The sequence below is a fragment of the Meleagris gallopavo genome, chromosome Z (assembly GCF_905368555.1).
Source record: "Meleagris gallopavo chromosome Z, MGAL_WU_HG_1.1, whole genome shotgun sequence".
Lineage (NCBI taxonomy): Eukaryota > Metazoa > Chordata > Aves > Galliformes > Phasianidae > Meleagris > Meleagris gallopavo.
In genome coordinates, this window is record NC_139435.1 from 37,715,388 (window position 1) to 37,728,136 (window position 12,749).

Below are 12,749 nucleotides of genomic sequence, written 5' to 3' on the forward strand. Positions count from 1 at the left end.
ATTTAAACGACACGTTAAGAACAGCAAATATGATCTTTATTTTTAAATACTGCAAGTTTAAAAATGTATCTGATATCCCCACCCCCACCCCCATTATAATAATTAAAAAAATTGGTCAAATAAGGATTTCCTACAGCATGGTAAATAAGGAAACCAGGAACAGGCTTCAACTTAGACTGTATTTCAAGAAAAAAAAAAAAAAACCCACAGCTTTACAGTAAGATTGATCTGATTTATCTTGTATTTTTACACTGTCTTCAAAATTCCCCTTCATTTCTTTTTTTTTTTTTTTTTTTTTTTTTTTTTTTCCCTGCAGCATGGCTACTGTGAAAAAGCTTGAGTGAAACTTACAGCAATATCCCCTTAACTAGATAATGACTGGATTACTGATTACATGGAAATGTTTCTGTTTTGACTGATACAACTCAAAGTGTTATGGGTAAATATAAGACAAAAAAGAGGAAATATCAGTAACTCCTCACACAAAACATACAGTTTTGCAAGACCTCTACTGAACTAACAAATTAGACAAGGACAGATGGCTTTAGTTGTTTAATGCATACTAAATTTTAGAATGTATGGTTTATGTCAAAAGAGGGACTGTATTTACAAAAGCATGAATTTCTAAATTACAGTAGTTGACTACATAAATCATGTCCATTTTAATTTCCTATCTTCTGATGGTCTCTTCAAAACATATTTATTTTACTGGTCTCTTAGCTAGAGGTAGGTCATTTGTAGGCCTTGTTAATGTGCTGTGCACACTTCATTAGTTTACAGTATGCAGGATAACCATGCACAGAGCTTCAAGAACAGCAGCACATATAATAAATAATTTGGGTAAATTTTATTTTTCATGTGGGTTAACACGTCTCGTTTTCTCCTAATATGTCATTCTTTTGTGAAGAATGTATAACAAGGAGAGAGTCCTTAGGTTGAGTAATCTGAAGATCTTCTGACCCTTACAACCAAAGGCTGGGAGCCTAGCAACGTCTTTATATGCAGCCCTTTTCCCCCCATTTAAGTTTTTGCAACTCATGCAGTCAATTCTGACTGATATCCAGCATAAAAAGTCTCCTCCACTTTCAAACTTAAAAAACTGATTCACAATCATATGGCAGTATGATTACAAATTACAGTTCATATACCTTGACAATCAAGAGTCATAAATATAAAAAGTAAACTGCCCTGTATAGCTGCATCATCCTACATATGCAAGGACAGTGCCAGATAATTAGTGAAAAAGGCAAGTTTAAGGTTTCTGTAAAACACATATAACAGCTTTCTTGTGCTAGCGAACATCTAGAATACACAGGTTACCAAGACGTTTTCCTTCCCTCCTCACCCATTCATGACATTCAAAGAAATCACATAATTTTGGCAAAGTTAAAAGGGTTTCTGTCTTACTTTTGCCTTCAGCTTCATGTTAGAGGCACAAACTTCTGGACTCAAGTACTATAAGGCATAGTAGAAATCACCAGTTAAAACAACAGCAACGACAACAACACAACAACAACAACAACAGTATATTGCAAGTGGGAACAGCTGTGTCATTTAAAAAGGAAATGTTTTTGTAAACTGTCACACTGCAATGCTGTGTTAGGTGATTTGTGTAAAGCTTGCCTTGGCATGCTGACTGTTTTTTTTTTTTTTTCCACAACATGCTCAAATGATCTAAACATTGCCACAGCTTCAACTAACTTAAAATACACCATAAGAAGACCAGTGGCACACACTCTTTAAAACTTTTGCAATCACAATATAACTACAAAGCATGAGTAAACTTTTGTTTTGCTTTTATACAAAACGTGAAACAACATGTGCTTCTCCCAGACCTAATATTCCACAACAAAAATCAAAATAAAACAAAAAACCACCAAATCAAACCTCAGTTAGACACCACTGGCTTTTTTTTTTTCCCCCTCTCTCTGGCCACAGTTCTATTTATATCATATGTCCAGCACGGCCAATGCATTCCCAGGTTAAAAGAAGGGACATTATCAGCTGTGGAACTGTAAAACAAGAAGCTCTGTTGCATTCATAGCAATATCCGGACCAATTCTGTAATGCTTTTAATTACACTAGCTGCTCTGATCACCTATTTAGAATGTCAGTGTCACTTTTTATAATCTACATTCATCTGCTTTATCTTTATTAAACAAAAAGCTTTAACATCTTACAATTGTTAACAATAGTGATGTTTTGGTTGTTGTTACCTAAAGTTTCTGGAATTTCTACAATATTGTTTAATTCATTTGATGTTCAGGGTTATTTTTGTTTGTTCGTTTTTTGTTTTTTAGGGATACAGCATATACCCACAAGTATTTTTGTACAGTGGCTTGAATAATCTCTAAACTCACTTTTCTAATAAAAGTAAAAGTAACCTAATGCAAATCTGTCAAATATAAAGAGCTTATGTTCCAATCCCAGATCTAACAGCTTATGTTCTCCTTACAAAACTGGTTTCCACATTCTACAAAACCCTGACAAACTTTAAGCAAATTCAGATGTGAATGGCCTCTGTCTGGGTGTCTCCAATTTACTTCAACTCAGGAATGTGCAAATGATTTTATACAGCACGATGCTAGTACCGCTCTGTACTATAGTAATTTTTTTTGTTTTGTAAATAAAAAACAACAACAAATCCCTAGTCAGAAATAAACCGACAAAATTTACATTCTTCTCTCTTAAAAAAAAAGTAAATAAAATAACATTATTTAAAATGTGAATTAGCTATAAGACATACAATACAATTACATAGATACATATCAATACAGCACATTCAATTTGCCAAAAATTAATGATTACAAAGCCAATATGGATGCTGCCATATATATATATATATATATAGATGTATGTACAATGATTATAGCATTCATAATTGCACTATACCTACAACCAGTTTTAAATTACAAGGTGTTTCATGAGGGACAAAAAATAGTAACTGTTCTTATTACTGTTGTTATGGACTTGGGAGGGTTAAGGATGAAAAACGTCTCATAAGTATTTATTGTTAATTTTAGTAATCAATTAATAAGCCATTCTTTTTTCTACCTCCCACTTGCTGCTATGAGGCAGAAATTTCTGTGTTAAGTGCATTCTAGTGCTACTTGGCAATGCAGATAATCAGTCTAATTACATGCCTGATCTCTGAGTCTTCTGTAGCTTGCTAGCAATCATGCACCTGATCAAAAAACACCTTTTAACCTAAGCTGCAGAATAAAGGCTCATCAACGTGTGCTGCGTTTTTTGTTGTTAAAAAAATTGCACGTTAAAATTTCAAGAATGATTTTTTTCACTGTATCATTTACATTACTACATCTTTTCTAAAGAACATTGAGAGAGGCTATTTTGCATGAAAAACTATCAAATGTCTGTGAATGAGTTAACAAGCAACCTTATCAAGAAAGGTTCCTGTATGTGATCCCCCATTGATATTTTTTTTGTTGTACAACTAAATGTGCCTTGATATTATCACAGAAAATAATCTCATGCCATATCTGACATAAGGAGAGACTTGAACTGTCTGTAAATTAGCAGACCATATGCACGTGCGCGGTGCACCTTGTAGCACACTCAAGCACACTGTTGTTTTTGGTATTTGAAAATTGAACACTTTCTGATAAAGGGAACATAGGAGCTGATATTGTTTGTTTATCATTTGGCAGTTGACTATCAGGTCAGTTCCCAACTCATCAGTTTGGCATTTCAATTAGTATCTTATGTTTCAAGACTATTCATTTTATAAAGCCAGATTTGGCAACATTATTTTGATACAATAAAAATACTTTTTCTATTGTGAAAAAAACCACCACCAACAAAACAAACAACAAAAAAAGAAAACAATGCTTAAAAAGAGTTAAAGAAAAAAAAACACAACCAAAGAAGGAAAAAAGAACGCTGTTTCAGGCTTTAGCCACTGGGAAAAATGTAGTGTCTATGACATTTGTTTTGCATTTGTGAATAAAAGAAGAGAGAAAATTGCACATGGCGATTTAAAAGAGATTCTATCATATTCAATGTACATCCTAAGCTGTGTTTTAATTATTTAATTACTGTCTTCAACGCACCTTTTCAAACAATGAAAATAGTTTAGTATTCATACAAAACTGTAATTCTACTTTGTAATCTCAATATTTTAGTCGCAAAAGACAGAATGAAAACACTCATGTCAATAATTTAAAAATCACAGTATCCATACTTTTGATCCTTCAGAGAAGTACATACTGTGAAGTTAAAATGGTCTGATGAATTCTGATGACAGTACTTTCCTGACCAAATCAGTCAACAGAAATTGTTTTTACTCAGGAATGTAACTGGGAAAAAAAGTCACTGTACCTTTAAAAAGATAAGGGAGAAAAGGAAGGCGGGAAAGAGAAATGGTTAGAGAAACGGGAAACAAGCTTGATTTTGCTCTGATAGCAGAAATCTGCTATCCTAAGTGTATGACTGAGAATTTCAAATACATTGAGTCACAAGGTTTTGCCTAAAAAATGAGGAAATGTGCTGTGAATGTACTTCAGCATCTTTTGGTTTTCCTCCATGTAGTTTAAATAAAATCATAATATTAACTACAAACTCTGTGGAGTTTCACAGAGTCTAGGCCGACAATAAATTAGTATTATGCAAACTGTTTTCACAGATAACACAGTCCCTCCTGTATATCTTCAATCACACAAAGGTGGCTCTGGAGGGCCTCCTTGGCACAGTTAGACCAGGTTGTACTCCTTCAGGTTTAACTGTAGGATTGTGTCCTTGACAGCAGCAAAGACGAAGCGGATATTCTCTGTATCTGTAGCGCATGTGAAGTGGGAGTAGATAATTTTGTCACTGTCTGGATTCAGGTCCACGAACATCTTCAGGATGAACTCTCGGGCCGCTTGTGCATCCCGCTGTGGTCCTGGTAATTAAGAAGATAAAATCTGTTTTCTTACAGACAATTCAATATTTGGACTTCTTTAAGTGAAATGTCTTGTCCCCTCTCCCAGCTCTTCATTCCAGTGTGTGTCAAGTCTTCCAGTGTGTGTCTTCTAGTACTAATCATGGAAGAATGCCTTCATGCGATACACTGTTCTTTGAGCATATCTTAGTCCTTCTTCCTATGGTTTTAATACTTTGCAACAGAACTGCTTAGAGTAATTTAAATCACCCCAATTTGCCACCCTGGCTTGCAGTTCTCATCCTTATGCTACCTTCTCCATTGAGGTGTGAAATAGGAAAACAGAAAGAAGTGATCCACTTTCCCAAATCTGTACACCTCCCACATTGCCAGTAAACTGCAACAGTGAAGGACATCACATCATGACCTGCGCAAGCCACAGACTGAAATCCCACCTTGCTACCAGAAGAAATCAAATCAAACCATCAAATCAAACCTTGTCTGCGGAGTTAAGTCCAGCAAGAAATGTAGAATCAATAGACAAGGACTCAAAGACTTCAATGTCTGAACTCCGACAGGTTTATCACTCCTGAATCTTTTTTTTTCCCTCACCCATGGTAGATGGCAGGAGAAATAGAGTTTCCCAGAACGGAGTGATTGAATATTGCCTGTTTTTTTCTAGATAAGCATTAACACAGGTGTTATCTCAATTTCAGTGTTGATAACACAGTGATCACAGTAGAGTCTTCTCACCTTTAGGATGTCATCCAAGGAATTTCTCATAGAAAATAAACTTGAAAGAACAAGATTCTTCTCTATTCAACTGCCAATTTTCTCCCACCCTATCAAACTAAATTCACTTATTATTAATACAGTCTTATCCTGCAGCCTGTTTACTGCTTGTAACAACTCTCAGGCACACAGCCTTAAAGAAAACTGAACCTCAAGTATGTGCGACAATGTGTAAAACAAGGAATGTGTTTTCATTTATTCGTACTTTTACCACCTTCAATTCCAACACTCACTCCAATTTACGAAAATAAACAGAATCCAGTCCACTGCCAACAAGATAGTACTCATCTAAAAATTAACTATTTCCCATGAAGAACTGGTTAGTAAGTGTACTGTCCCCCTACAGACGGCAGAAAATGAAATCACAGCAATCTAAAAATTGCACAAAAGATTTCAATCTCATTTTTAAAAGATGAGATGATTATAAATTGTAAAGGTTTTTCCTGTTCTTTTTTTTTTTTTTTAATTATTACATTTTGTCAGTACTGCAGTGTAAATAGCGAATGAGTTCTGATGTAAGTATACTTACCATCATACTCCGGAAAATAATCAACTAGATGGGAGTACATAATTTTCTCCTCTAAGAGATCTTTTTTATTTAAGAACAGAATGACTGAAGAGTTCTGGAACCATGGATATGTGATAATTGTTCTAAAGAGTGCTTTACTCTCTTCCATTCGATTCTGGAATAAAAAAAGAAAAGATAAATTTAAGTAGCCAAATATTTAAAGAAATACATGCAATCATTTTAAGCAATCTTACTTTAGTTGACAAGCAGAGCCATTTTATGTTTTGCAACTTCAATTCAACTATAACTAATACGTAAGCAGTTAGGTAAATATGCAGCCATTTTCCTTTTGCAAACTTAACTCCTCAAGCTTAAGTATTCTTTAAAACACAGGTCATAAAAATGAATGCTAGAAGTGATACAAACATAGTCAGACTATGCAGAGTTATGACTAGCCACCAAACTTGTGGCTACTGAGATGCATTTGACTAATGGAAGGGACAACTATAGCAGAAAAATACCTAAGGAACAATTCAAGGTTGAAGAATGTTACTTATTTTACAGGCCTTTCTTGGATTCTAAATACAGAATTATATAATTCATAGAAAGATCAGCTTTAAAATGGTCGCAAATAAACTTGGTATCTGAGAATGCTTCCTCAATGTCAAAGGCTTATAACAAAATCTTTTAAGAATGCAAATTGTTAAATTTGTTCCTGAGATCAGTGGGTTGGCCTTTATTTATTGCTTAAATGCTCCTTAACTACTCTTTTCATAATAACTGAAAAGCAAAGTCTATATTTCTATTTATCATTTTTGATATAGTGAAATTACATTATGATTTGATAACATTCTGAAGAACTGTTAGGTTGGCATGCAGTTAACAGAGCGTTGGAACAAATTGAGTTCAAACCCAGAAATATATTCCTCTCTTGTATTATGATTAAAGGAACTGCCTCCTCAAAAGAACAGTTTCACCACCAACAGGAAGGAACTGAATCCTGCAGATGTTGCTGTTGTTTAGTAAAACAATCTGCTAGAAGACTCAGACTGTTATGCAATAAGTGTATCTTTACTTGCATTAATTTGCATTTTTTTTTTTTGTTAAATGTGTCACTAAACAACATAGCATAACTAAAATGAAGGGCAAGTGGAATTGATATTTGTGGAGCTAGCTGAAAAATACCAACGCAAGCCCTAAACATAAAAATTATGACAATTATTTCTTATCTTGTTAATAAGTTAATAACCTACATTCAGCAAAATACACAGGTCACTCTGAAAGTGTGACAAGAGATACAAAGAGCATAATAATAATAAAATAATATTTATAAGACATATCTGCTGACACCTAGCGAAGAGAAAACAGCAATTCCCAGCTGAATAAAACAAACAGTGCTTTGATAGACTAGAAAATGCTAGGTTCAGCATTAATCTGAAAAAAAATCTGAAAAAAAAAAAAAAGTGATGGAGATTCACTCAAAAATGTAATTGTCTAGAGTGTCATCTAGTCGGCAGAATGTAAGTTACATATTGAAAAAATTCTCCTATCAATATTTTTCTTATAAACTCTTAATAACCTAAGTAGCATCTGTTAACAAAATTAGGAATTCACAAATTTTTAGGGAATGTCACTGAAGTGTTGGGAGAAAATGTGATGAAGCAGACAAGCGTTCTTAAATTAACAGCTTCCACGGTATAGGTAATTGTTTATGTTGGTAAAAAAATGTTTATTCAAGTGAGAGGACATTCAGAGATGATAACTGCAGAACAGGAGGTACTGGCATGAGAGCTTCATAAAAAAAGCCCTTACAAATCACAATATTCCTGAAGTTGCTTAGCATCAAGAAATACACTATATTATTTTACATGACATGGTGTGAATGGTTTTTGTCGGAAAGTCTGCATTAATTAGGAATGTCTCCACTATACAAAACGGACTTCCAGCAATTATTCAAACAGAACTGCCTGGCTGCACAGAACACCCTATAGTGTATTCCTTGGCTAATAGGGCTGCTAAATGGAAAGTTGGGAAATAACAAAGGAAATCTGCTATGAAAAAGAGTAAATACAGTATCAAAACTGTAAGTGCTTCTGATTTTTACCACCAGTATGCAATATAATCTTGAAGCTATACTGCTGTAACTGGCCATTCTGAGAAAGGACTTAATGGCCACATAAACATTTTTATGAGTAATTCAAAAAGAGATTACTTCAAACACAGAGCTTAGAAATAATTCCTCTATTTGGTTTGTTTTGTCTTAAATCTGTCTTAAATATTTTTTAAATATTTTCTGCAAATAACTCTCACAAAACAAACAAAAAACAACAAAAAAATGCCAGTGACAGAAGACTTGGAAGTCAAATCCATTGCTGAGACTTGTATTTCCAAATCACCTGGAAGATGTCTAACCAGTTCAACAATGTGGAGTTGCAGCACTGACGCTGAAAATATATTGCAATTGTATGCACTTACCAAAGGTAGAAATAAATGAAATAATGACTGAAATCCATAAAAATTGACATATTCAGAAACCACCAAATCACAAAAATATCGACAAAATAGAAGTAATCTGAAAAGTGGAATAAACATTGCTATCACCATATTTTTAAATGAAAAAAAGAATATCCTATTGATTGGAATGAAATTATACGAATGCTGTTTTAATAAAATTGTAATCAATATCCACATCTTCCTGACAAAAACAGAGAAAATATATCTAAAATAAAACTGTTGTTGAAAGATGCTGTTCTCTACTTAGTTTTTACACTGGTTATTGAGCAAACAAAATGGCAATTTCTTTGCCAGTGATTGCTGCCAACAGCAGCATTTACCAGCAGCACTTCTGTCAGCTTTGCGAAAGAGTTCATGAACATTCAACCTCTTGCTTCCATTATTATCCACCTACTCTGACAGAAAGAAACAGGCCCCAACTCTTCCATACACAAATACTTAATACTTTACATTTAAAGGGTTCTTTATTCACAAACCAAAAAGAGAATATGAATGTATGTGAGCATGTATGAACAAATACAGTACACAAATTAGATATTTTTGGCACAAAAGATTAATGTGTTATTTTCTCTAGTTTCCAAATAAACAATGAGTTCTGGAGATTTTATTTACTGTTAATATTGTTAGGCAATTATGAAGACCATTGAGGATTTTAATTATATTTGGGAGTTTGTATTATCCCTCTGTCCTATGCTCAATTGTTCTGAATTGCCGAATGTTGAAAAAAGAGCCAACTGAAGAATTATGTTTATTTGTGATGGAGAAAAAGTGCTCTGATCTCAAAACTGTTTTCTTTCAGTCTTTGTGCTAAGCCATGCAGGACCAGTCTGTGAATAAGAAACACAAAGTGCTCAAAGAAAAGTGGAAACATGCCCAGATGTGAAGCTAAAGATTGTTCTGATGTAAGAATGCAACACGTTCTTCAGATAATTACTCTGTGAAGAGTGGAAGTATTCTAAACTCCATGTTCTCGTGTCATTCTTATTTTTGGCTTCCATTAAAAGTAAGTCTGACTGGAACACTGTTCTCATTTGTCACCCATTAACAGATCACACTGACGAACATTACAGAGGGAATTTGGATACTCCTTACTTTTACAGACTGAATCTGTACAGATGAATTCACACAAAAAATATCTGTCCTGGGTTTCAGACTTCCAAATACTTTTAATACACTAGACATTAACTGAAATATTTTTTTAACAAACCAAGAAACATTGACTACTTAGGACAAGCTAGCAACAATAAGGTTTTCCATCAACCAGAACATCTGACATCCTTGTACAGTGACTTTGTTCAGTACAGAAACGTCACTTAAAGCCTCTGTTCCTTTAGTTTTAATTTGTACTTATGGCAGAGGCACAGAAGCCCTAATTTTCTGAACATCCTGTTCTGCCTTCAAAGAAGTATTATTTCTAATAGACTCACAAAACAGTTCTTCAATATAAAGTAAGTACAGTGAAGAACTGAAATGTTGGATCAAAACTGTGAATGCATCTATTACAAGGAGGTGATACTTTCTATAAAATTTAGTTGAAAATTTGTTGACATGTATTTAATAACTAAAGGCACTGGAAGGAAACACTAGTTTAAGAGAAATTACATCACACATTACTATTTTAAAGGTAATAATCTTAGCTGCAGCTACATTAAATAACTAAGATGGACATATTCTGCTCTCTTCAATACATTTCTAGATTGTACATAGATGAGTACCTAAAGACTAGATGGAACTTCTGTAGTGTTAATCAGAGTGATCCGCTAACAAATGATGAATTGGTACAATGTTTCAGTCACAATTTTCTTTTGATGCACAACAAAATTAAGAAATGGTACAAGTTTAGGAAGAAAAAAAAAAAGCTTTAAAAAGTGCAGTTCTCTACTTGAAAAGAAACTTCTTTTTTAATTAAAAGTAACATGATGTACATAATCCTTTTGAGGTTATAACTTAAGAATCTGGATAAGAAGTATAAAGGAATTAGATGTCAAAAGTAAAGATGATTTGTTCTATTTGCTTCTTTACTCAAGGTTAGTGAAAACCCAGTAAATAAACCTCCTACAAAATACAAATTTTGAAAGTAATATTAATGTTAATGCTTTAACAAAGACAATGATATTTCAATTTATTTGTATGTGGTTTCATTTATCAATGAAAATAAATTCCTTGAAAAGAAAAAAAAAAAAAAGGAGAAACCACTGTTTTCCTAAGAAATTAACATTCTGTATATACCTGTCTACGTAGCTCTGAAAGTAATGCCTCCTATTTATTTCCATGGAAATTAAAAAAGACATAAAAAGTACAATAATACTCTGGTAGAGCAAAGTATCAATTACAGAATACTGTTTTTCAGTACAGTCACCATCATTAACTGTACATTTTCACCAGTAATGAACAAGAGCCTGCATACTATGCTCATAACAATCAGCACTAGAGCTGACTCACTGTCACTGTTAGTATTGCGGAAACACACCACCCATAGCCTCACTGTACTCACATTCACTGTCTGGTATCCATAAAAGTTCAGCAAGCATCAAAGAGCAAGGATCCCATTTTTTCCACGTAAATGAATTCAATTCTACACCTTCACATACACTTTAATGTCAGATGCCATTCTGTCATCCTGCCCCTCTGCTGCCATCTGCCATATGGCAACAACATGTAATGGAATGCTGGTGGGAAGGTTCATTCTCTTCCGCCATCCTGCCAACATCTGCCTCTGATGTCATGGGTCAACATTTAAAATAAGAGGTATTACTTTTGATAGAATTAATAGAATTAATTAATTAATTAATTAATATTATGTGTATATAAATCTGGGTATTAGTGAAACTCCTTACAGAGATGAGACTTGGCAGCGGCCTTTCAGTACCTAAAGGGGAGCTACAGGAAAGAAGGGGACAGACTCTTTAGCAGGGTCTGTGGTAATAAGACAAAGAGAAATGGTTTCAAGCTTATAGAGGGTAGATTTAAGTTGAATATAAGGAAAAAAGTCTTTCACAGTGAGGTGATGGGGCACTGGAACAGGTTGCCCAGAGATGAGGTGGATGCCCTGTTCCTAGAAACTTTCAAGGCCAGGCTGAATGGTGCTTGAAGCAACCTGATCAAGTTGTGGATGTCCTTGTTCACTGCAGGAATTGAACTAGGTGACCTAGAAAGGTTCCTTCAATCTCTAAGAATTCTGTGATTCTATGATTTTATTATCTTTTTCCTCTGTGCAGCTTTCCAGATACTCTGCCTGTATGGGATTGTATAAACAAAGTGCTAGACCCACCAAAACACCAACTCATGACGACTGGTCACCAGCTGAATTTAATTCCATTCACCACCACTCCCTGGGCCTGCTCATCCAGTCAGCTTTTACCAAGACTACATCTGAGCATGCCAGCTTCTCCAAAAACAAACAAAAAAAAGCTGGGGTCACACTGACAAAGGCTTTACTCAAGTCTATGTAGACTACACCCGCAGCCCTTTCCTCATCCACTAAGTGAGTCAACTGGTTACAGGAGATCAGGCTAGTCAAGCAGGACCTGCCCTTCATGAAACTATGCTGGGTAGGCCCGACATCCTTGTTTATCCCACATATGCCATGTGATTGTGCTCAAGCTTACAAGAATAAAGCAAAATTATAAACTTCGAATGATTCAACCCAAGAAAGTATTGCTCCATCTTTAAAAGTATGGATGCTCTAACTCATGATCCACAAGCTTATATTATCTGATCAAACAGAAGAACAAGAGTTTCAGCAAACCACCTAACTAGAACAGAAAACATCTAATGTAAAACCAGAATTAAATCTTTCCTTAAGTTTAGTAGCTTATTTTGGAAAGTTAGAACAGAATCTGAAAATTACTGTAACAAACTGCTCTTTAATTCGTTTTCAATATACTTTGTTTTGACTTGTATGATTGAAATGCTGAATATTTCAGTGTTACCTATGTCAGCTACAAAGCAATAACACAAACCATAGAAAAGACAGAACCAGACACTTCTTGGCTTGAATCTGACTGAATTACCTTTTTACATTCATGTTTAGCTTCCAAAATTACAAGAGACCAA

General features: G+C 34.4%; 1 protein-coding gene across 2 annotated transcripts in view; it reads right to left on the minus strand.

Moving 5' to 3' along the window:
• Nucleotides 1-273: 273 nt before the first annotated feature.
• Nucleotides 274-12,749, minus strand: part of LOC104915096 (guanine nucleotide-binding protein G(q) subunit alpha) — a 113,863-nt gene continuing 101,387 nt past the window's right edge. For both annotated transcript variants that reach the window (XM_085214571.1, XM_085214572.1), the window contains exons 6-7: nucleotides 6,201-6,354; nucleotides 274-4,900 (exon numbers count right to left, since the gene is read on the minus strand). In XM_085214571.1, coding sequence (XP_085070697.1) covers nucleotides 4,710-4,900; nucleotides 6,201-6,354 — 345 coding nt within the window. In that variant the 3' untranslated portion in view covers nucleotides 274-4,709. The remainder of the gene's footprint in view (nucleotides 4,901-6,200; nucleotides 6,355-12,749) is intronic.